This window comes from Mesoplodon densirostris, chromosome 16 (genome assembly GCF_025265405.1).
Source record: "Mesoplodon densirostris isolate mMesDen1 chromosome 16, mMesDen1 primary haplotype, whole genome shotgun sequence".
NCBI lineage: Eukaryota > Metazoa > Chordata > Mammalia > Artiodactyla > Ziphiidae > Mesoplodon > Mesoplodon densirostris.
The window spans coordinates 79,849,165-79,873,090 of NC_082676.1; the positions used below are offsets into that span (position 1 = coordinate 79,849,165).

General features: G+C 36.8%; 1 protein-coding gene across 3 annotated transcripts in view; it reads right to left on the reverse strand.

Annotated features, from left to right (window-relative positions):
- Positions 1–23,926, reverse strand: part of TASP1 (taspase 1) — a 243,715-nt gene that overhangs the window by 170,693 nt on the left and 49,096 nt on the right. For all 3 annotated transcript variants that reach the window (XR_009530102.1, XM_060077654.1, XM_060120650.1), the window contains 2 exons: positions 21,233–21,317; positions 12,790–12,869 (listed from right to left, as the gene is read on the reverse strand). Coding sequence is in view for 2 of the 3 variants with exons in the window: in XM_060077654.1 (XP_059933637.1) it covers positions 12,790–12,869; positions 21,233–21,317 (165 nt within the window). In the remaining variant the exon portion in view is untranslated. The remainder of the gene's footprint in view (positions 1–12,789; positions 12,870–21,232; positions 21,318–23,926) is intronic.

The following is a 23,926-nucleotide window of genomic DNA, read 5'->3' on the forward strand; positions in this document are numbered from 1 at the left end:
AAGTGTCCATCATCGGATGAATGGATAAAGAAGATGTGGCACATATATACAATGGAATATTACTCAGCCATAAAAAGAAATGAAACTGAGCTATTTGTAATGAGGTGGATAGACCTAGAGTCTGTCATACAGAGTGAAGTAAGTCAGAAAGAGAAAGACAAATACCGTATGCTAACATATATATATGGAATTTAAGGAAAAAAATGTCATGAAGAACCTAGGGGTAAAACAGGAATAAAGACGCAGACCTACTTGAGAATGGACTTGAGGATATGGGGAGGGGGAAGGGTAAGCTGTGACAAAGTGAAAGAGAGGCATGGACATATATACGGTACCAAACGTAAGGTAGATAGATAGTGGGAAGCAGCCGCATAGCACAGGGAGATCGGCTCGGTGCTTTGTGACCGCCTGGAGGGGTGGGATGGGGAGGGTGGGAGGGAGGGAGACGCAAGAGGGAACGGATGTGGGAACAGATGTATATGTATGACTGATTCACTTTGTTATAAAGCAGAAACTAATAAAAATAAAAAAATTTTTAAAAAAATAAGTGAAATCATAAAAAAAAAAGGTATCGAGCTTTTCTGGGGGTAAACTGAAGACTAAAGCTATTATTATTGCACTGTGAGCATGTGCCAACACTTGTGCACTTGAATTTGATTCCGTGGCATCAAGGAGAGGCATAAGTCAAACCCAGAGCCCATTAAAGGCGAGAGTTTCATAGGAGACACTTCTCACAGCAAGCTAGGGATTGAAAGGGCCAACATCCCCACAGGAAGGCTGAGCTAGAACCACGCAAGTCTACCCCTACCCTCTACCCCAATACCAAGTGCATTTAGACAAGGTGGTTATCTTCAATGCACTGAAAGGAAATATCTGCTCACCCAGAACACTATAGCCAGTAAAATTAACCTTCAAAAATGAAGGTGAAATAAAAATAGTTTCAGGTAAACAAGAATGAGCAAATTCATCACCAGCAAGACCTGTACTAATGAAAAATATTAAAGGGTGTTCTTCAGTAACAGGCAAAATAATACAAAGTGAAAGCTCAAAGACAAAAAAAAAAAAAAAGGTAGGGGAGAGGGGTGGGGAATTAAGTGCAAAGAAAAGAATATATGTGCAAGCAAATCTAAATGAAAACTGACTGTAGTAAAACAATAAAGTGTCACAGTGTTTTTAAGTGCATATTAATTTTCCCCACATTGATGTAAATTAATCAAAATAACAGTGAGAAAATAACAAAGATACTCTAACATATTACCTTTAAGATTAATCAAGAAAATTTTAAATAAGGAAAAACAAATATGTTAGGAAAATCAGGTGGAAAAGGAACCAGAGTTGCCCTCAAGACAAAGTCTAAGAACAATAGTGTAGTAATGGACAAAAAAAAAAGTAATGGAACTGACCAACAAGTTTAGAAACAAACTCATGTATATCCTAATAGAATTTGAGAATAACACTGATTTTTCATACCAGTGGGAAATCTATATGTTATTCAGTAAACTTTCTTGGCACAATACATTACCTATTTGGGGAAAAAAACACAAATTAAATTCCTACCCCACACTACACACAAAACTGAAACCTTATAAGTATTAATAATTTAACCATATAAAATCTAAAAAAAGAAGTCCAAAAAGATTAAGCCATCACACAGTAGGCATAATACCAGTCTTTTTATATCAGTCTTTTTTGAGAGAGATTTTTTATTTTTACTCGCTTTAACATTAAAGTAGAATATTTTACATTGAATGTTATCAAAGCCAGAATCCATCAAAAGGATGGTTCATTGATAAAACCACATAAAATTTAAAATGTCTACAAGGCAAAAGACATCATATGTAAAGGTAATGATAAATGATAAATGGCATCTTTTTAAAATTTTAAAGTATATGCAAATAGTTATAGATAGGATTAATAACCTTGAATCAGAATAGTCTGATATAAAATTAATAAGCTGGAGCTAGAGGGAAGATGGCAGAGTAAGAAGCACCAGGAATCTGTCTCCCCACCTAGACAACAACTGGCCTGAGAGAATCTGTCTAATGTTAAGTATTATACAACTCTGGAGTCTATTAAAGAGGAAGGTTTCCAGGGGAAAGCTTCATTGTAAACTGTGGTTAATTTGGGTCAACTTCAGCTCTTCGCACAGTAGCCTCCCCACACCCCATACCCAACCCGGTGGCAGGCAGCTGGGTATATGCTCCTAGAGCAGCTTGCACATAGCTTGTGAGAGTCAGGGTGGACAATAAAGACCCTCTCCTCCAAATACCAGAATCTGTGCTCTGATTGCTGGTTCTGGTCACAGAGGTACAGACTCAGAGGCAGACAGCCATTGTTGCAGTGCCTCTCCCTCCAGATGAAGTGACCTCCAGGGAATTTAAAAGGCTAGTCCTTGTCTCCCTTTTTGGAGACAGACATTTAAGGAGATATACAAATGGCCAAAACGCACATGAAAAGATACTCGACAGCATAATCATTAGGGAAATGAAAACTGAAATCACAAGATACCACCTCATACCCATTAGGATGGCTATTACCAAACAAACAAAAAACAAAATAACAAGTGTTGATGAGGGTGTGGAGAAATTGGAACCTCTGTGCACTATTACTGGGACTTTAAAATGGTGTAGCTGCAATGGAAAGGAGTACACTGGTTCTTCAAAAATTAAAAACAGAATTACCATGTAATCCAGCAATTTCACTTCTGGGTACCCAAAAGAATTGAAACAGATATTTGTACACCTGTGTTCATAGTATCATTATGCGTAACAGCCAAAAGTTGGAAACAACTCAAGTTGCTTCAAACCATTCAATGTATAAATGGATAAACAAAATGTGATATATACATACAATGGAATATTATTCAGCCTTAAAAAGAAATTCTGACGCATGCTACAACATGGTTGAACCTTGAGGACATCATGCTAAGTGAAATAGGCCTGTCACAAAAGAAAAAAAAATGTATGATTCCACTTATAAGAGGTACCTAGAGTAGTCAAATTCATAGAGACAGAACTAAGAATGGTGGTTGCCAAGGGCCAGGTGGAAGGAAACAAGGAGTTAGTGTTTAATGAGTACTGAGTTTCAGTTTCTCAAGATGAAAAGGATTTTGCAGATGGATGGTAGTCATAGTTATACAATGTAAATATACTTAAAGCTACTGAAATGTACCATTAAAAATGTTTAAGATGGGGGCCTCCCTGGTGGCGCAAGTGGTTGAGAGTCCGCCTGCCTATGCAGGGGATACGGGTTCGTGCCCCGGTCTGGGAGGATCCCATATGCCGCGGAGCGGCTGGGCCCGTGAGCCATGGCCGCTGAGCCTGCGCGTCCGGAGCCTGCGCGTCCGGAGCCTGTGCTCCGCAACGGGGGAGGCCACGACAGTGAGAGGCCCGCATACCGCAAAAAAAAAAAAAAAAAAAAAAAAAAATGTTTAAGATGGTAAATTTTACATTGTGTATTTTACCGAAATTTTTTTAAATGTACATGAATATTTATTTATAGCAGCATTATTTATTATAGCCCCAAACTGGAAATAACCCAGATGCCTTTCAATGGATAAATGATTAAACAAACAGTGGTACATCCACTGTTTAGCAATGAGATGGTACAAGCTATTGATAAGAACAACCACCTGGATGAATCTCAAGAGAATTATACTAAGTGATAAAAAAGCCAATTCCCCAAAACTCATATCCTATATGATACCATTTATATAACGTTTTTGAAATGACAAAATTATACAAACGGAGAATAGATTAGTAACTGCCAGGTGTCAAGGAAGGGGTGAAGGTTGGAGGTGAGTAGGTGAGACTATAAAAGGGCAACATGAGATATCCCTGTGGTGATAAAAGTGTTGTGTATCTTGACTGTCAATACTATCCTGAATGTGATATTGTACTGTAGTTTGGCAAGATGTTCCCATTGGTGGAAACTGGGCAAAGGGTAGATGGAATCTCTCTGTTGTATTTCTTAGGATTGCATGTGAATTTATAAGTACTTCAAAATAAAAAATTTGAAACAGCATAACTGGCCATATTAACTAGTCATATGAAATTAAGTGTTGATATATCATATACCAGTTATGATAAAACTCTACAATTACAAAGTATGTTTAATATCATGTTGTCTTTCAAAGTACCTTACGCAAAGGCAGAAAAACTGTAAGAACACAATCTAGCCAATAGAAAAGAAGAAAATAGGATTCCTTGTGGCGGAATCATGCCCATAAATTGAAAGAATAGAATAACATCCTTAATCTACTCTTTACTTAATTTAAAGATGTATCCCAGGTCCAATCAAAGCATAAAACAGCTGAAAATTAAGGAATAGATGGTAGCAACTTTGTACCACAAACTATTTAAGGTTGTCCTTTACCAAAGGAAAACAAAATTACTTTCCTTTCAATTTCAACTTTAATGAATTTTCTGGAAGAATTCAAAAGAATGTACACATTCTATCTCAGACATTCTGAAAACTAAATGTGCACTGAAATTACCTACAAAACTTTAAAAACTACAGATGCCTGGGTCCCATCTACAGAGTTGCTGTTTTCATTGATTTTGAGTGCAGCCAGGGCTTCTGAATTTTTCAAAGCTCCCCAGTGACCCTGATGTGCAGCCAAAGTAGAAAACCACTGCTCTACTGGTTACACCTAACTCCAGATATGATCAATCACTAAAATCATCTTATTAGTCAGTGATAAAGAGCTAAGCCTATTAAATTCTGATGAAATCACATCACCAAGATCATTTTCACATCCAACATATTAATAACAGTAAGAATGATATTAATAGTCAACATCTGAGTGTTTCTATGCACCAAAAATTGGAGTAAGAATTCTTGATACATTACCTCAAGGAATCACAACGTCTCCATGAGAAAAGTGTCTTGGAGGTAACTTGCCCCTGGTCACATAAAGGCCTCTAAAGTCTGTACTTTGAGCTACTATGTGGTCTTCAATGGTACCAACTATACAAAGCCAGACTTCTCAAAAGTAGACAGCAAATCTCTTAGGAATCTGGCAATAGCCAGCAAAACATTAAATGCACATCCTCTATGAGTCAGCAATTCTACTTCCAACTGTCTACCTCAATAGAACACGTATATATTAAGTGATGTGTACAAGAATATTCAAGGAATTATCAATGTTAATGGCAAAATCTAGAATCAACCTGAATGCCTATCAATAAAGAAACAGCTAAATAAATATGGTAAAATGCTATTCAACAGTTTAAAAATTAATTCATCTATATATATCAACATGGACAGATTTCAAAATACATCTTGCTGCATTACAAAAAATATTTTTAAAAGCCATGTTATAATACTACTTATCTATAAACTTACTAAAGATACTACAGTATGATACTATTTATCTACTTAAAAAAGAATACTATATATTCTTTTCCAACTATATATGTTGGAATACTATATATTCCAACATTTCTGTTGGAACAGAGAGAAGCAAATCAAACAAGTAAACAAGTTATCAGACTGAGTAGGAGTCTGGGATTGGGAATGGAAGTAAAAAGGAAGACCAGGTTTATGTAGAATGCTTCAATATTTAAGAAGATAACTTATTCTTCTGCCACACAATTAAAAAGTAATAAATACAATGGTTAGATACATTTATTAATTTATATTATTTTTATTATTATATTTGTTAACAGTACACATTTACAAAACATCAGCTCCATCTCCTGGTAATGAAAGAATAGCTTATATGAGACTAATAATAATTACAAAGTCTGGGTAGAAGTTTTAAACTTAAAAAAAAAAAGCCTATTTGAAGGCAAGTGACAAAAAGCTGGCAGAAATAGGGGAGGATTCAACCACTGAAAGAAAAGAAACACACTGGGTGAGATCCAAATTAAAACAGCTTTCCCCATGAGGCACTCCTCACTCTGTGAGACACACAGAAAATAGAGCTCAGGTAGAAAACTAGTCTTATTGGCCTGAGATGAAGGAGCCTGGGGCTACTGAAGCCACTGGAAAGTAAGGGAGGAATCCTGGAAAGGAGAAATCCACAAAAAAGGAAGCCCAAAAATCTATGTAAAAGTCCCCTCAAATCCTGAATGAGTCCTTAACTGTTCATACAGGATGCAAGATTCCGTAAAGTCCACTGAGTAAAATAACAGCTGAAAAGTGAACAGATGTTTTAGTAAATACCCACTGTAGGAGAGACAAAATTTAAAGTTTGAGACTTTCCACTGAAACCCCAGAAAGGCCATATCTCGGGAATAAAGACCACAAACTAGTACTAAGAGACAACTCTAGGATTAAGAAAAAAACTGAAATAGACTCACTTTAACAAAGCCAAAAACCAGGCTGTGACAATATCAAGGTGAACTGCAAATAATTTAATTACATGTTAGAACAAACTCAACATCATTCAAAGGATGATAACAAATCATAGTCTCTAAAATGTATCATCCACAATGCTCAAGGTGTAATTTTTTTTAAAAAAAATTGAGACATGCAACTAAACAGGAAAGTGTGACCAAGGTCAAGAAAAAAAAAAATCTATCAATAGAAACTGACCCACAGATTACCTAGATTTTAGAATTAGCAGTCAAAGATTTCAAAATAACAATGATAAATATGCCAACAATGGATATAATGGGTGAAGACATGGGAAATTTCAAGACAAAGATGAAGGCTGGTTTTTTTAATGGAAACTTTAAAACTGAAAACATAATATTTTATATTTTTTAAATCATAACATCAGATTAATATCAAACTAGATACTGCAGGAGGAAAGATCAATAAACTCAAAGACCAGTTCAACAGAAATCAAACAAATAGAAGTGTAATGGTTAATTTTATTTGACAACTTGACTGGGCCAGAGAGTGCCCAGGTATTGGTCAAGCTTTATTCTAGGTATGCCTGTGAGGGTATGTTTGATAAGGTTGAGATTTACATTTAAATTGATAGACGGAGTAAAGCAGATTGCCCTCCCTATGTAAGTGGACCTCATCTAATCAGCTCAAGGCCTTAATAGAACAAAGATGCAGACTCTCCCCAAGTAAGAGAAAATTCCTCTTGCCTGACTGCCTTTCAACTAGACCATCAACTTTTTCCTGCCTTCATACTTGATCTGAAACATTAGCTGTTCCTGGGTCTCAAGCCTGCCAGCCTTCACACTGGAACTATACAATTGACCCTCCCAGTTTTCAGGCCTTTGAACTTGGATTGAAACTACCCCATTGGCTCTCCTGGTCTCCAGCTTGCTGACTGACCCTGCATATCTTGGGACTTGTCAGCCTCCATAATTGCTTGTCAGCCTCCATGATTGCCAATTCTTTATAATATCTCTTTAGATAGACATGACAGATAGATAGATATTGGTTCTGTCTCTATGGAGAATCCTGACTAATACAGAAAGCACAGAGAACAAAGACTGAAAAAAATCAGAGCCTCAGGAACACATGACAGTATCAAATGTTTTAATTTAAGTGAAATTGAAGTCCTAGAAACAGATGAGGGACAGCATGAAGCAGAGAGTCCAATAGTTTTCCTAATTTGATTAAAAACTGAACCCTCAGATTCAACAGGCACAATAAAACTAGCACAAAGGAAACCATACCTAGGTGAAAACAAATAGAACAATTTTTAAAAACAGTCAGAGAGAAAAGAAGACACATTACACACAAGGAAGCAATAATAATCATGTCTAACTTCCTAGCAGAAACAACGGAATCCAGAATATAATGGAATAACATCTTTAAAAGTGCTAAAAGGATACAATGGAATATTATCCAGCTATAAGAAGGAAATTCTGATACATGCTACAACATAGGTGAAAACATGCAAAGTGAAATAATCCAGACGCAAATGACAAATATTACGTGATTCCACTTAGAGGAGGGACCTAGAACAGGCAAATTCATAGACAAAGAAAGCACAATAAAGGTTACCAGGGACAGGCAAGAGGGGGATGGGTAATCATTGTTTGATGGGTACAGTTTCTGTTTGGGCTGAGGAAAAAATAGAAATGGATAGTGGCGATGGTTAATCAACACTATGAACGTATTTAGTACCACTGAATCATACACTTAAAAATTGTTAAAACGGGGGCTTCCCTGGTGGCGCAGTGGTTGAGAGTCCGCCTGCCGATGCAGGGGACGCGGGTTCGTGCCCCGGTCTGGGAAGATCCCACATGCCGTGGAGCGGCTGGGCCCGTGAGCCATGGCCACTGAGCCTGCGCGTCCAGAGCCTGTGCTCCGCAACGGGAGAGGTCACGACAGTGAGAGGCCCGTGTACCAAAAAAAAAAAAAAAAATTGCTAAAATGGTAAATTTTATGTTATGAATATTTTGCCACAATAAAAAAAAAGAAAAAAAGTGCTAAAAGGAAAAATCTGCCAACCTAGAAGTCTATATCCAACAAAAATGTCTTTTCAAAGTAAAAGCAAAATAAGGATGTTTTTCAGATAACGAAAGCTGAGAAAAGTTTTCACCACTACATCTACCACATTACCAGAAAATATGTAGCATTCCAGGCTGAAGGAAAAGATGCCAGAAAGAAATTCAAATCTACATATAGGGATGAAATATGTAAGTACATGTGAAAATGTGTAATAAACTTAGAATAAACCTTAGAAAGACATTCTAAAAGCTGAAGGGGAATAAAAACCTACAAATTATGCCCCCCAAAAGGTAATCAAGTATAAAACATTATCATTAACCAGCACCAACATACCATTTTATTTCTACTGAGGATTAAACAAATGGCTGAGTATAAAATGGTATTTAAAATTTTTTTAATCTAAATAATAGTTATAATTTCTCCTTTTAAATTCCCCATAGGTCAGAACCATTCTTTTTTGGAAAAAAAAAAAAAGATCACTTAACTTTCAAACGCTTTATTCAGAGAACATTTCGTGTTGATTGGTTATATAAGTCATAAAAAAAAAAATCTATGGCACAGGGCTTCCCTGGTGGCGCAGTGGTTGAGGGTCCGCCTGCCGATGCAGGGGACACAGGTTCGTGCCCCGGTCTGGGAAGATCCCACATGCTGCGGAGCAGCTGGGTCCGTGAGCCATGGCCGCTGAGCCTGCGCGTCCGGAGCCTGTGCTCCACAACGGGAGAGGCCACAACGGTGAGAGGCCCACATACCGCAAAAAAAAAAAAAAAAATCTGTGGCACAATATGTTTTTCTTATTACAAGTATAAAAAATAGTCAAAAATAATTTTGCCATCCTGAAAAAGATCTAGTACTATTTTCTAACACATTTTTATATAAATGTTCTGAAGTAAAATTGGCAGACTGAATGCATGAATTCATCTCCATGCCCTACTAAAACTTCACCAAAAAGAAATTTAAGTGGGAGAAAAGACTGACATACACAAGGGGTGATTATAATGAGAAGGGAGATACCAACAGTTTTAGAACATAGAAAGCAAGTGGACAAACCGTAACTAATTGAGCAGAGGAAGATGAACCCCAATGCCCACTAGCCAAGACATCACAAAGCAAACTAATTTCGGCCAAAGTAAACTAATTCCTGCCAAAGAAACATCAAGAGAGCTCAAAGTAGAAAGCACCTGGTGTCTCTGAAAGCCAGGTTTAGACTAAAAACAGGAGAATGGGCAGAAAATGTCAATAAGGAACATGTAGATGCCCAAATCCTCTCCTTGTGCTTGCAGAAAACGTGGAGAGGCTGAACTACATGGGCGCCAAATTAGCAGACACCAACCACATCTGGGAGCCGGTACGGGGCTCTACGTAAAACTGAGTTTGACGCAAAAGTCTGATAAAGGCACCGTGACACCTCCAGCCCCTTCCCTTGTTCTGTACCAGAATACTGGCTATTGCCTTGCCAGAGCTGGGAAGATTTCTCTATCTAATCCAGAAGAAAAATGTGTAGAGAAATGATCAACGCCTCCCCTCTTGAGGTCAAACAGACCTGCCCTCACACACAAAGCTGCCAACAGGTCTTTAGGTAACTCACTCATGAATATGAAAACTGCAGAGGGTCACTAGATAGTTGAGGAAATTAGTTAACATGTATTAGGGTCTGAAACAAACACAAAGTAAGACAGAGGAAGCAGAAACCATGGATAAGAACAAGTTTTAAACCATAATATCCTAAGAGAGAGAGTAAAAATACTGAGTTCATGAAACAAAACCCCATGTTTTAAAAGTATTAATCACAGATGAATCTCTAGAAATTAAAAATATGAAAACCAAAATTAAAAATTCATTAGAAGTAGAAGATTTGGAAGATAAAATTGAAGAAACTTCCCAGAAAGCAGGACAAAAGACAGAGATTTTTAAAAGGAGAAAAAGTAACTTTTGAAAATGATACATGGGATTAGAGCACAAGATCCAACATCTAATTGAAAGAAATTAGAAAAATATAACAGAGGAGAGATAGGGGGAGAGATTATTACACAAATTTTTTTAATTTCCCCAAAGCACATGTATTTCCAGATGGAGAATCCAAAAGAGTACCCAGTACAATAAGTAAAAAAAAAAAAGACCCATCCCAAGATATCATTGAGGTAATAAGACCACTGAAATAAGAGCTTCCTTCCAAAGAGGCAAAAGACACCACAAAAAAATGGGAATCAAAGTGCCAGCGGACTGCATAAGAGCAAGACTGGAAATTAGAAGACAGAGCAATTTCTTCAGAAACCTAAGCAAAAGTGATTTCCCACCTTCCATATAGCAAATGAGGGAGTAAAACAAGAATAAAAAAAAAAGACATTCGGAAACAGACAATTTGATACTGGAGAGAGGAAAAGGGAATTCCAGAGTGATGGGGAGGTGAAGACCAGATGACAGCTGCACAGCAGGCCTACTGAGGGCCCACTCTAGACCCAGGTTGCCAGGTGGCCTGCCTCCAAGGAAAAACAAGATGGAATTGGCAGATGAGCTGATTTCTGTGCCTGATATAAGAGCTCCACAGCAAGTTCAACTGGGGAGACTCTAAGGCAGCATTAGTGGCAGCGTGTGATCACACTCCCGGTCTCCCTGCACACACACACTTCTCCTCCTTCCAGCCTCTCAATATTACAACTTGCAGCAGTACGGAGTTCATTCTGAATATAATGTTACTAAGAGCTGGTCCTTATTAGACACTTGCTATGATAAATAGTCATCTCTTTTTTATACAACTTGGTTTCCTTGGAGCTAATGATTCCTCACTTTTTCATTTGATTATTTAAATTACATTCATAGATTACTTGTTAAAAATTTTTTAAATTTAAAAAACAAGTAGTATATGTTTTTACTATTTTTTTATGCATAAACATGTAGCCATGATTTCTTTTTTAAGACAGACATATAAAACACACATATATACATATTTATAACCTCATTTTTCACTTTTTTAAGTCATTATTAGATTTAATCATTATCAGTCTTTATAACAATATCCAGTTACTTCATAACATTTCATTATAAGACTATGTGATAGTTTACTCACGTTCCTCTGTGTTGGACATAAGTCTTTTTCAAATTTTTTAATAATCTTTTTTTATGTTTTTCTTTTTTTCCCTTTTTTATTGAAGTAGTTGATGTACAATATTATGTAAGTCACAGGTATACAATATAGTGATTTCACAAGTTTTTAAAGGTTATACTCCATTTATAGTTACTATAAAAATTGGCTATATTCCCTGTGTTGTACAATATATCCTTGTAGCTTATTTTATATATAATAGAATTTTTTTTACATTCTTCATGAGTACCCTTCTACATAAATCTATGTCTATATCTCTGATGACAAGTTCTGAGATGCAGGATGGGTTTAAGACTTTTGATCTATACTACTTAGCTGTCCTCCAAAATTTCTGCCAATCTACATTTGTACCTACAATGTATTATGTTCATTTTACCACACTTACCAGCAGTAATACAATATTTTTTAACTCTTTCACCAAGTGAGCGGGAACAGATTTAACATGTACTCACCTTAATTTGAATGTCCCTATTAGTTATGTTATATTATCTATTTATGACTTTTGACCCTTTTCTATTGGGGTATCACATGTATTCATGTGACTTTTAATCTGGCAAAACTCTTCATAGATTAAGCGTATGTATCCCATTGTCATAGTTATGATAAATGTTTTTTCAGTCTTAACTCTTCTGCAGTCACACTTTTGTTCTTCCTTCTCATACACGTGGTACCTAGATAGGCCTTCCTCAGCTCAAGGATGGGTAAATGTTGACCTACGTTTTCTTCTCTCTCTCTGAGTGGCTGGTATGGTTTTATTGTTAGTGATTAGTTTAAGTAGCCTAAAAGGGATACTTTAACAATACTTCTATAAAAACATGAGAAAGGACTTCCCTGGCGGTGCAGTGGTTAAGAATCTGCCTGCCAATGCAGAGGACATGGGTTCGATCCCTGGTCCAGGAAGATCCCACATGCCCCGGAGCAACTAAGACTATGAGCCACAACTACTGAGCCTGCGTGCTGCAACTACTGAAGCCCGCGCACCTAGAACCCATGCTCCACAACGAGAAGACACCACAATGAGAAGCCTGCGCACCGCAATGAAGAGGAGCCCCCACTCGCCACAACTAGAGAAAGCCCATGCACAGCACCAAAGGCCCAATGCAGCCAAAAATTTTTTTAAAAGCATGATAAAGCAGGAGTGGGGGGACCTCAAGAATATAAAGGTGGCTTAAAATCAAATAACTTTCTATTTATCTTTTAACTAAAATATTTCAACATACAAGCTTTCTTCCTTAAATATAGGTACTATATGGATCAAAAGCAATGTTAACACTTTCAGGTATATATGCTAATACAGCTCAATTTTGAATAGTTTTACTTACTTGTGGTCATGATGTTAGGAGGGCAAGAGGGTATTCCATGATCTACTGCCCATCTGTAGGCTCCTTCTCCAACTAAAAAGCTAACGACAGAAAAATTACTCTTTTAAAAATTCATACTGTCATCTTCTCCTACATATTCAATAAAGTAATATAAGTAATATAGTAAGGCAACTGAAAAATTTTTGCAATACCTCAAAATGGCTACATGCCTAAAACATTCTTTTAATTTTTCCCCAAGTTAGAAATTTTACAAGTGGAAATTGTACAATATCATTTGCAATAACTGACCAGTAAAAATTGGCAAAATGCAACGTAAGAAGTAAAAATAGCTGATTTCCCAGTGGAAAATATTAAGATTTATCTTGGATCAACTGTGGTTCTCAGTTTATGTACAAGATCTATTTCATCAGATTAAGAGTCAAAGCTTAAGTGAATGTCTTCAGATTTAGTATTCTTGCCTAGTATAACACCTGGATCTACACAAAATGAGTGGGGTACATCCAGAGATGCCCAAACACAATGATATGCACTTACATTTCTAAGCCTTGATGCAATAAAAATATATATACGGCTGTCAGAATCATTTTTACTGTGGTAAATAAAGCAGTGTGGTATGTCCCTAAAGTAATTTTTTTAAGTCCCAAACTGCAAGTTTTAACATAACACAGTGAATAAAAGGATACTGTTAGCTAACTGTAAAAGACTTCCTTTCAAAGATTTCAAATAGCATGCAGGATAATTAACCACCCCATTCCCTAACACAGTAATAGCAAGCAGTTACCATAATAATCAATCACTTCATCTCCTTCCACAGCCAACTTCTTAAAGCTCTCAGCCAGCTAGTAATGGATTCCTTGAACTAGTGCCTACTCATTAGTTTCCTGCTCCCTATTTTTTGTTTCTGTTCCTCTAATCATTCCAACACTAAAACCTCGAAGTAATACATATTGAAGTCTCTAGATTTGATTGTTCATAAGAAGATCAATGACAGATTAGAAGAAGAAAGTCTAAGTTGATACTCAGAAACATATCCAAATGGTTCCAATGAAAAACAAATTGGTTAAGCCCAGTAACTATTTTCCAGTATATATGAAGGTGAGAATGGAGGGAGCATTAAAAAAAAGAGAGGAGGGAGAGAGCCAACAAGAATACCTCTTCAAACTTCCATTTTTTAAAAAAAATCTAAAGGACTCCAAAAATAGAAAAGTTCCTCCTATTCCTGTATCAAATTAAGACCACTGCAAAGAAACTGCAAAGAAAAGCTGTCACATAAAGGAAAACGGGAGAATAACTGAGGTAGGAACTTGGATGCAAGTTGAGCTGTCCTGACAGCATTTGTAGCACTTCCTTCTGCTAGAAAAAGCCTTTGATATAAGAAATAAACTCTCTTCACGTGAAGACGTAAAAGAGATGCTGAAGTATTAAATTAAATGATCAGGACAGGGCCTCCCTCGTGGCGCAGTGGTTGAGAGTCCGCCTGCCGATGCAGGGGATACGGGTTCGTGCCCCGGTCTGGGAGGATCCCATATGCCGCGGAGCGGCTGGGCCCGTGAGCCATGGCCGCTGGGCCTGCGCGTCCGGAGCCTGTGCCCCGCAACGGGAGAGGCCACAACAGTGAGAGGCCCGCGTACCGGAAGAAAAAAAAAAAAAAAGATCAGGACAGAAGCTTGGAGCTGAATCTAGTATTCTCAGCACTCCCATTCGTCATTTGGGGTTCTATCCCAGCATCTGGAATCGAAAGTATTTTATAACATAAGCTTAGTTTTATTTTTCATTTCTTAATCATTCATAGGTTTGATTCTAAATAAAATTAGTTTGAAGTTGTCTGCTATGCAAGGTTTTAAATACGTTAGGCGTTGTACAATATTCACAGGAAGGTGAATAGTTGGATGCCGTCTTACGGATAAGAATTCTGAGATCCTGACCTTTCCTTACTACCAAAAATTACTTTTCCAGTAGTTTGACATCACACAAAATGGCATATAACTGCTTTTGAAATCACTTTAAAATGTTAAAAAGCTACGTGAGCTTTCGCTAAAAACTATACTACTAAAAATAAAAAATCTCTTCCCAGAACACTAAATGCAGCACCGATTCAAATTTTTCTCAAATATTCTTCTGACTCTCCAAGGAGAAAGCTCTCACAGAAGTTTCACCTCAATTCACTAGAAAAATCCATCGACTCCACCGTGTTAACACATCCAGAATCTGACCACTTCTCGCCACCGCCCTGGTCTGAGCCGCCATCATCTATTACCTACAGGGTTGAAATGGCCTCATCACTTCCATGTTGGCCTTGCTCCGTCCCCTGCCCCAGTCTAATCTCAACACATCAGCCAGTGACATCCTTGTAAAGCACAAGTCAGGTAATGACATTTCTCTTCTCAAAATCCTGCGAACCCCCTCGTGAGGACTCTAGCATGAAAACTGGAGCCTTCACCAGGATCTCCAGGCTCCCAAGTGATCTGGTCTTCCCTGCTCCCTCCTCCCCTCATCTCTTCTTCCTCTTGACCCCTTGCTTACTCTGCTCCAGCCTCTTACAAAACACAAACATGCCAAGGGGACTCCTGCCTCAGGGCCTTCACCCTAACTGTTCCCTGTCAGGATCTTCCTTATTTCCCAAATGGCAAATTTCCCCATCTGTTTAAATATATCTCCCTGATGAGGCCAATTTAAAACTGTACCCAAAATACTGCACTCCTCTACCCAGTACTCCCAATCCCTGTCATTCTGTCTTTTTTACATTTTTTCTTTTTTCTACCTTCTCACATACCATATACTTTATAACTGATGATATTATCTGTTGTTTATATCTATCTCCCTCAAATAAACTGTAAGCTTCACAACAACAGGGATCTTTGTTTTTCATTGATATCCATATATGCTAAGCATTTAGAACAGTGCCTGAAGCACACTAAGCATTAGAAAAACATTGGCAAGATATTCAACAATAAACTAGGGTGTCAAAATTCTCTAAAGGACAGCATTTTCCTTGTGTTAGGCTCTCCTTAATTTACACTAAAGCAAGTCTAAAGTGTTAAGAAACAAAAGCAACACTACTGAGACCAGCACTGAGTGGGATTATTAAAACCTTCAACAAGCTGAGCTATTGAAGTGCCAGCATAGCCAAACACCCCAAAACACAGTGAGGTCAATTACAATTTCATGGATGGGAAATTTTCAAAAACCATGACACTATGTAGTCAGTCTAAAAACATGCAATTTAGTGATTCAGAAAGCTCTCAAAACTGCTTAAAATGCATTATGCTGGATGAGAAAGATGTAGGAGAAAATGATAGCTGCTTCTTTGGACTTAAAAATGGATTTGTATATATTTTACCTATTACTTATTTATCATAAATGCACAGAACTGAAGAAAGACCACCAATTTGGTGGCTACTGATTATTTAAAGCTTACGAACACATAAAGTGCAAATAAGGGAGAACCTGCTGTATGTGGAAATAACACATAATGACCAAATTAAATAATAAGGATTTAACTCTTCTTAAAATTTTTATTACAAAAATTTTCAAACATATACATTACAGCGAATAGTATAATGAACCCAAAGGATCATCACCCATTCTCATCAACTGTTAATACATTGCTAATCTCATTCATTTATATTCCCACCCAGATTATTTTGAAGCAAATCTCAGATATCATATAATTTCAAATATAAATATTTTAGCATGCATCTCAAAAAGTAAGTTTTTAAAAAGACATAACCACAACATAACCAATTGACACCTAAAAAAATTAACAATAAATCCTTAGAATCAAAATAGTTTATTCAATCAATGTTCACATTTCCCTGATTGTCTCATAAAATTTTTGCTATTATTGTTATTTTTGCCTTTTAAACTATTTTGTTTGAAGGGGAACCCAACTAACCCATCCATACCTCCTGATTAGTTGATAGCTCTCTTATGTTTCTTTTAATCTATAGGTTTTTAAATTTTCTTTTCACATTCATACAACAAAGGTACTAAAATCAATGAATTTATGAAATACAATAGATTAAATAGTATTTTTAAATAAACAATGTACCAAAAATTAAATTTGCATCTCAAAAAATCTGAGGGTCTAATGAGCAACAATGCTTTTCTAGCTTTCCCTTTTTCACCAAAAGAAACATAATTTCCAAAAATTATAACTTATTCTATAACATATTAGGGTAGCAGTCGGCAATTTTTTTTCTGTAGAGGGCCAGATAGCAAACAGTTTGGGCTTTGTGACCAGATGTCTCTGCTGCAACAACTCAGTTTGGCCTTTGCAGAGCACAAGCAGCCACAGACAATATGTACACAAATGGGTATGGCTGTGTTCCAATAAAACTTTATTTACAAAAAAAAGGCAGTAGTCCAGATTTGGCCCACACGCCATAGTTTGACAACCCCTGTTCTAGATGGTTATGCCTATCAAAGCTGTACCCTATCAAAATGAAGGAGGAAAGAGTACAAATAAATAAAATTTATTTACCTTTATAAATAAAATAAATGTAGGAAAATACAACACAGTTTATGATAGTAGGCCCACCAAATTTATGAGGATATCATATGCATGCTAAATATATTCTACTAATCTGACCAAACACCAGTACTTAAATAATACATCATATGGTGGCAATAACCAGAAAATTAAAACATAAAACATTATCAGCTAATAGGAATACCATTCTGCCTAAAGTTCTGCTGAGGGTTTTTCTAACAAAGCAAAAAGAGTTTATAAAATTCTAACAGAATTTAGATACAGCTGAAACAAATACACTCCCTGTCTTCCTCAATGAGATATATAGACAGATGAACTTTTTATTTAAAGACTTCTTAGAAAACACCCAATGACTTGCTGCCCCCATAAAGTCACCTGCCTCTTCAACAGATGACACCAGAAGACCACAGTTTCTAAGTCCTCCACCTGCTTTTGATAGTTTTTCTACCTCTATGCCTGGTATACAGGAAGTAAACAAAAAATATTTGCTGAATGAAGGAATGGGTAAGTGAATGAATAACTAAATGGGTGTAAACATTACTTCTTACTATTATAAAAGGATTCTACTCTATGGGTTCTAATCTGCTGCTTCTAATGTGATAAGGACAGACTCCATAAATTTTTAATAGCATAACAGTGTCAAGTATGGTACTCAGTTTCTTTGTTGGCAAAATGTATGTTACCCTCATAAATCATATAATGATTTTATGAGATAATACACGCAAACCACATAAAACAATGCTTCTCACAGTGTACAAATGCAATAAATTTTAGCTATTATCATTATAAAAATTAGATACTAGACTTATTAGGGCTGTGCGTAAACAAGCTTAAAGTTAAAAACATGATAAATTTGTTTTATTTATTTAGGATACTCAGGGAATTTGGGTTTTTTTAAACTACTGCAGGTATACTGTAAACTTGCAGGTATGTGAGAGATTTATGCTTCTGGACAAGATGGAGTAACAGGGAATACATTTACACTCTTGCCTGAACCAATGGAAAAGAAAAATCAGACAAAATACAGAAAATGATAGTTTTCAGGCATTAGACAGTAGGTAGCACAGGACAGTGATCCTTGAAAGAAAGGAAACAAACAAGGGAAACCTTATGATTGCCCTAGCTTACTGCCTGGAGAGTTTCCAGCCACAGCACAGGAACAGGAACTCAGGCAGAGCCCTGCAGTCTCTCTGAGTTGAAGACAGAGAGCTGGGCATCCAGAGAAGCCCAGGTGGCCGAGTTCACAGGGCAGAGAACCAGAGAGGAGACAGCTGTGCAGAGAAAGGACTCAAGAAATCTACAGAGTCCGCCTATAGTCTTCAGCTGAGTACAGATCAGTGTATGTGTAAGAGGGAATCATCCAAAGCCTGGGAAAGAATAACATGAAAAGTTTTAGAGGAAGCAATCCCCAAGTTCACACAGGGCCAGAAACAGCTCCTGTTCCCACCAAAGTAAAAAACCTCATTCTAGTTGCATCCGTTATATGACTCAGAAAGGTTTTGCCCAACAGCAAAGCAAAATTAGCTCAAGGCTAAATGCTTCTCTAGTTGCATGTAACAAAGTATAAAGCAAGACCTGAAAGGACGAAACTGTCTCTAAATAAATTAACCACATCTTAGAATTAAAATACAGAAATATCCAACACAAAATAAGGCAAAACTCACAATATCTGGAATCCAATAAAAAATTACCAAACATGCAAAGAAGCAGGAAAATGTAACCTATAATGAGAAAAATCATTCAAGTGAAAACAACCCAGAAATGACAAAGATGACAGAATTAGGAAACAAAGATATTAAAACAGTTACTATAATTGTATTCAAATACTCAAGAAGCTATAGGAAATATGAAACATGTTAAGTAGATACATAGAAGACATTTTTTTAAGGTGCAAACTGAACTTCTAGAGATAAAAACTACAATGTCAGAAATGAAAAATAAACTGGATGGGATTAACAGGTGATTAGATATTGCCAAAAAATAATTAGTGAACTTGAAAACAGCAATGGAAATTACTCAAAATGAAATAAAGAGAAAAATGAATGGAAAAAGTAAACAAATTATCAGTCATCTGTAGGACCACTACAAGAGGTCAAATACGTGTAACTGGAATCCTGGAAGATAGAAGAGAAGGGGGGATCAGAAAAAAATATCTGAAGAAGTAATAGCCAAAAATTTTCCAAATTTGATGAACTATATATCCCTACATATTCAAGAAGCAAAATGAACCCAAACCAAAGACATTACAAGAAAGCTACAGACCAATGTCTCTCATAAATAGATGCAAAAATTCTTTACAAAATGTTAGCAAATTGGATCCAATAACATATAAAAAGGATAATACATTATAACCAAGTGGAGTTTATCCTGGGAATACAACTGTTGCTTTAACAATCAAAAATCAACCAATCACTATATTAACTGACAAAATAAGGAAAATTATAAGATCATTGCAACAGATGCAGAAAAGCATTTGAAAAAGTACAATACCCATTCCTATTAAAAACTCTCAGCACACTAGGAAAAGAAGGGAACTTTCTCAACACGATAAAGAGCATCTATGATAAACCTATAGCAGCCATCATACCTAATGGTAAAAGAACAAATGCTTCCTCCCTAAGGTTATAAACAAGGCAAGGATGTCTACTCTCACACTTTGATTTCACATGGCATAGGAGGTGCTAGCCAGTGTAATAAAGAAAAAGAAATTAACTAAAGGAGTCCACATTAGAAAGAAGAAGTATCTTTATTACTTAAAGAACTATCTTTATTCCCAGAAGACAGAACTATCTATGTAGAAAATCTTATGGAATCTGTAAAAACAGTATGAGAACAAATGAATTTAGCAAATTCCTAAGCTAGAATATCAATATAATAAAATTAATCATATTTCTATATTGGCAAGGAACAACTGGTATTTAACTTTTTAAAATATGCAATTTATCACATCAAAAAGAAATACTTAAGTATAAACTTGATAAAAATTGTGCAAAATCTGTACACTGAAAATTATAAAACACTGTTCAGAGAGGTTAAAGAAGACCTTAAAAACTGGATTAAGTTACAAACCTAATCAAAATTCCAGCAGGTTATTCTCAGAAATTGACAGACTAATTCTAAAATTCACATGAAAATGCAAAATGCCTAAAATGGTCAAAGCAATTTTGAAAACAAAAAATAAAGCTGAAGAACTATGTATGTGAGAAAATTAGATCACTAGTTCCAGACAATTGTAGGATCACTTTATGATATAATTTTAATACAGAGATCGCCATCACTTTTTCACATATATTTTATCTTTGTAAAATATAAAAATATTGCACATATCCCCTTTGACAATTGCCTCATCTTGTTCCCTCCTTTCTCCTTCCTAGAGGTAATTATAGTAATTTCCAGAACTTTTTGGTACATCTATGTACATGTTTATGTAGACTTAGAAAATCAGAGTGCCACTAATTTTGGTGTCACAATATGTTTCTCCAGAAAAGAAAAATTACATACTTTTATATTAAGAACTTCTCAAAATTAAAAATGAGTTTAGACTCTGGTCTCAAACATGTAAGATACTTTAAAGTTTTATAATAAAAAGACCCCAGATGAACACTTACTAACAGCAAAAGCATCTCTATAATCAACTACAAAACCTAAAATTAGATGTATATGTATGACTGATTCACTTTGTTATAATGCAGAAACTAATTAAAAAAAAAAAAAACTAAAATTAACGGATCTCTTTTCTGCTTTAATCCATAATATGCTATGCCAACAGGAGCTCTATCAAGTATTCAGAATGTTCCAAGATCACAGAACAAAGAGTGTCTTCCTCTCAAAGGCAAGCTACTGCTGGTGTGTAACCAACTGCATCAGCCTTCTGTGGATAAAAATAGCCTTCCAACACTGCATGCACCGAAGACCAAAGGCCCAGGGAAAGCGGAAGAACAAAGCAGTTACCAGGGAGGAATCCGGCCGGCTGAGAGCTTGCCCTTCTGCCCTTCACACAGGAGTCTGTTCGCAACTGACACTGGGTTCTTGATTCCTGTAAGATAAAATTGGCAGAAAAGGAAGTCCAAAAGTCTTCAAGTTTCCCACTCAATTCTGTGGCAGTTTCAATATGACAAATTTTAAATATCATGGAAAACTTTCTTTAAATATACTAATGAAAACCGTTAATTATCATGAAAAATAAGGATCAAATTGACAAATACATGAATACTTATAAGAACAAATATAAAACACATATTCTCATGTTATCATGTGCTACAGCAGCAAAGACTGAATTTGCAAAAATACAAATTTAAATTAAGTTCCTTTTTAATAGATTTCAGTATAGAATTTAAAAAATAAACTGAAAATTTGGCATCTATTATCAAAACCATGAATTTCCTCTAAAGAATACACATGATTACAAACAGCTTCAAATTTACCTTGGGGAGAAAAATTAATGGCCCAAAATTTTAAATCTCACCTGCAAGAAAGAATAAAGAGAAAGTCCTACAAATGGGATAAGGGTGGGGAGAAGAGGCCAAGTATGTACAAGATTGAGACTTAAAATATGGTTCGGATTGTTTCCAGAAGGAAAAACAAAATGTGAACAGTGAGAAAAGGGTGCTTACCTAGGAGGAAAAACAGGACAGAAAGTATTAGCATAAAAAAAATTGCTAGCATGACAATGACAATGATGATGATAGAAGACAGTGACAGAAACTTAGGATCCAGTATGCGACAGGCCCAGTGTCAAGCCCTTAAATGTATCAGATTATTTAACTGATCCTTCAACTCTATCACATAAGTACAGTTATAAACCCTATCTGATTACTGAGGAAACATTTGCACAGGTTAAGTTACCTGCCCAGGATCACACACTTGAGATTTTAACAAAGGCAGCTAATGCCAGAGACCATGCCCTTAACCACTAACCTATGGATGCCTTTCAGAACACTATTAATAACAGCAACAACAACAAAAAAAAACAGAAGTGGGATACAAAGAGACTAAGAACCTCAAATTAAGGTCACCAGCTTGCCTTAAAACAAAACTAGATATTTAGCTAAACACCAAAAACTTCTCTGCCCCCCCAAAGAATGTATGAAGTAGCTAAGAAAGGAAAAGGTTAGATCTCTGTACTAGCTCTAAAAAGAAATTTATTTCTGTATGTGATGATTCAGTATTGTAAAGACATTAATAATAACCAAATTAACTTACAAATTCAAAGCTATAAATTCTCCATCAAAGCTTCAAAAGGGGGCTTCCCTGGTGGCGCAGTGGTTGAGAGTCCGCCTGCATATGCAGGGGACATGGGTTCGTGCCCCGGTCCAGGAGGATCCCACATGCCGCGGAGCGGCTGGGCCCGTGAGCCATGGCCGCTGAGCCTGTGCGTCCGGAGCCTGCGCTCCGCAAGGCGAGAGGCCACAACAGTGAGAGGCCCGCGTAACGCAAAAAAAAAAAAAAAAAAAGCTTCAAAAGGATTTCTATGATGCATGACAAGCTGACTCTTAAATTCATCAGGAAAAATAATGAAAAAACATTTTTGTAAAAAAACGAAGAGGTATTCACCTTATAAGATAACCATTTTTTATTAAAAGCTATTCTAATTGAGTGTGGTTTGGGTACAAAATAGACAAATATATCAATGGAATAGAATAAAGCTAAAGTTGAGACACAAACACATGTGCGTGTGGATATTTAATACATGATATAGATAGTATTTCAAGTGAATAGGAAAAGGATGGACTATCTATGAGAGGTGGGAAGAACACAGAGTGATGGGAGTCAGACTGTTATAAACCAGCTATCAATTTATCACTTCTCAGCTATAAATTCACCCTTGGTTGCCTTATGGGTGAAAGTGGATATGGGCCTTTTAACTACGTTTCCTTTGCCAGCTGGCACACAGGTCAGCTTTGTCAGTAGAGGGCACTGGAGACACCGTGCAGAAGGAAAAGGTGGCCTGCCAGCCAGGCTCCAGGAGAGCGCCAGTTATTCTCACTATCTGGCCCACAAGGTTCTCTCCAGTGCTAAGTACTTGCGGGGTGCAGCTTTCTCCAGCATTTGGCTACCATGTTTCCCCCAACTCCTGATTCAGGCCACAGCAGCATAGCTGACAGCCCCAGAAAGAACAGGACCAGGCCCAGCTCAAGTCACGGATCGCCACACCTTCTCCTCAGCCCCATAGCAAAGCATCCTGTGGGGCTGGCTGTCTAGGGAGCCAAAAGCCCAATCCTCATCCTGCAAACAAAGGTTTAATTCCCATGACTTCCTGGCCTCTGTGTGCCCACCTATCAGCCTGAGGCCCCCAGGATTGTTTCTGCTCTCACAGTGACTGTGGCCTGGGTAACCCAGCAAAAAAGTGGGCTGTCAAACAGTCGGCTGCAACCACACCTTTTTCTGTGAGGTCTGAACTCCCTTCCAAGTTTATCCTTACCTGGGTAGTCTCCCTCTGCCCTTTACATTAAGCTTCTTCTGTTTAAACTGCTGTGTGGTTTCTGTCCCCTAGTTGGACCCAGACTGACACAGTAACCTTGGACAAATTACTAAATCTCTCCTGTGTCTCAGTTTCCTCACCTATAAAAGTACTGACTTCAGAAGGTTATTGTGAGAACTAAATGATTTAATATACATGAACTACTGGAGAACATTGCATGGTAT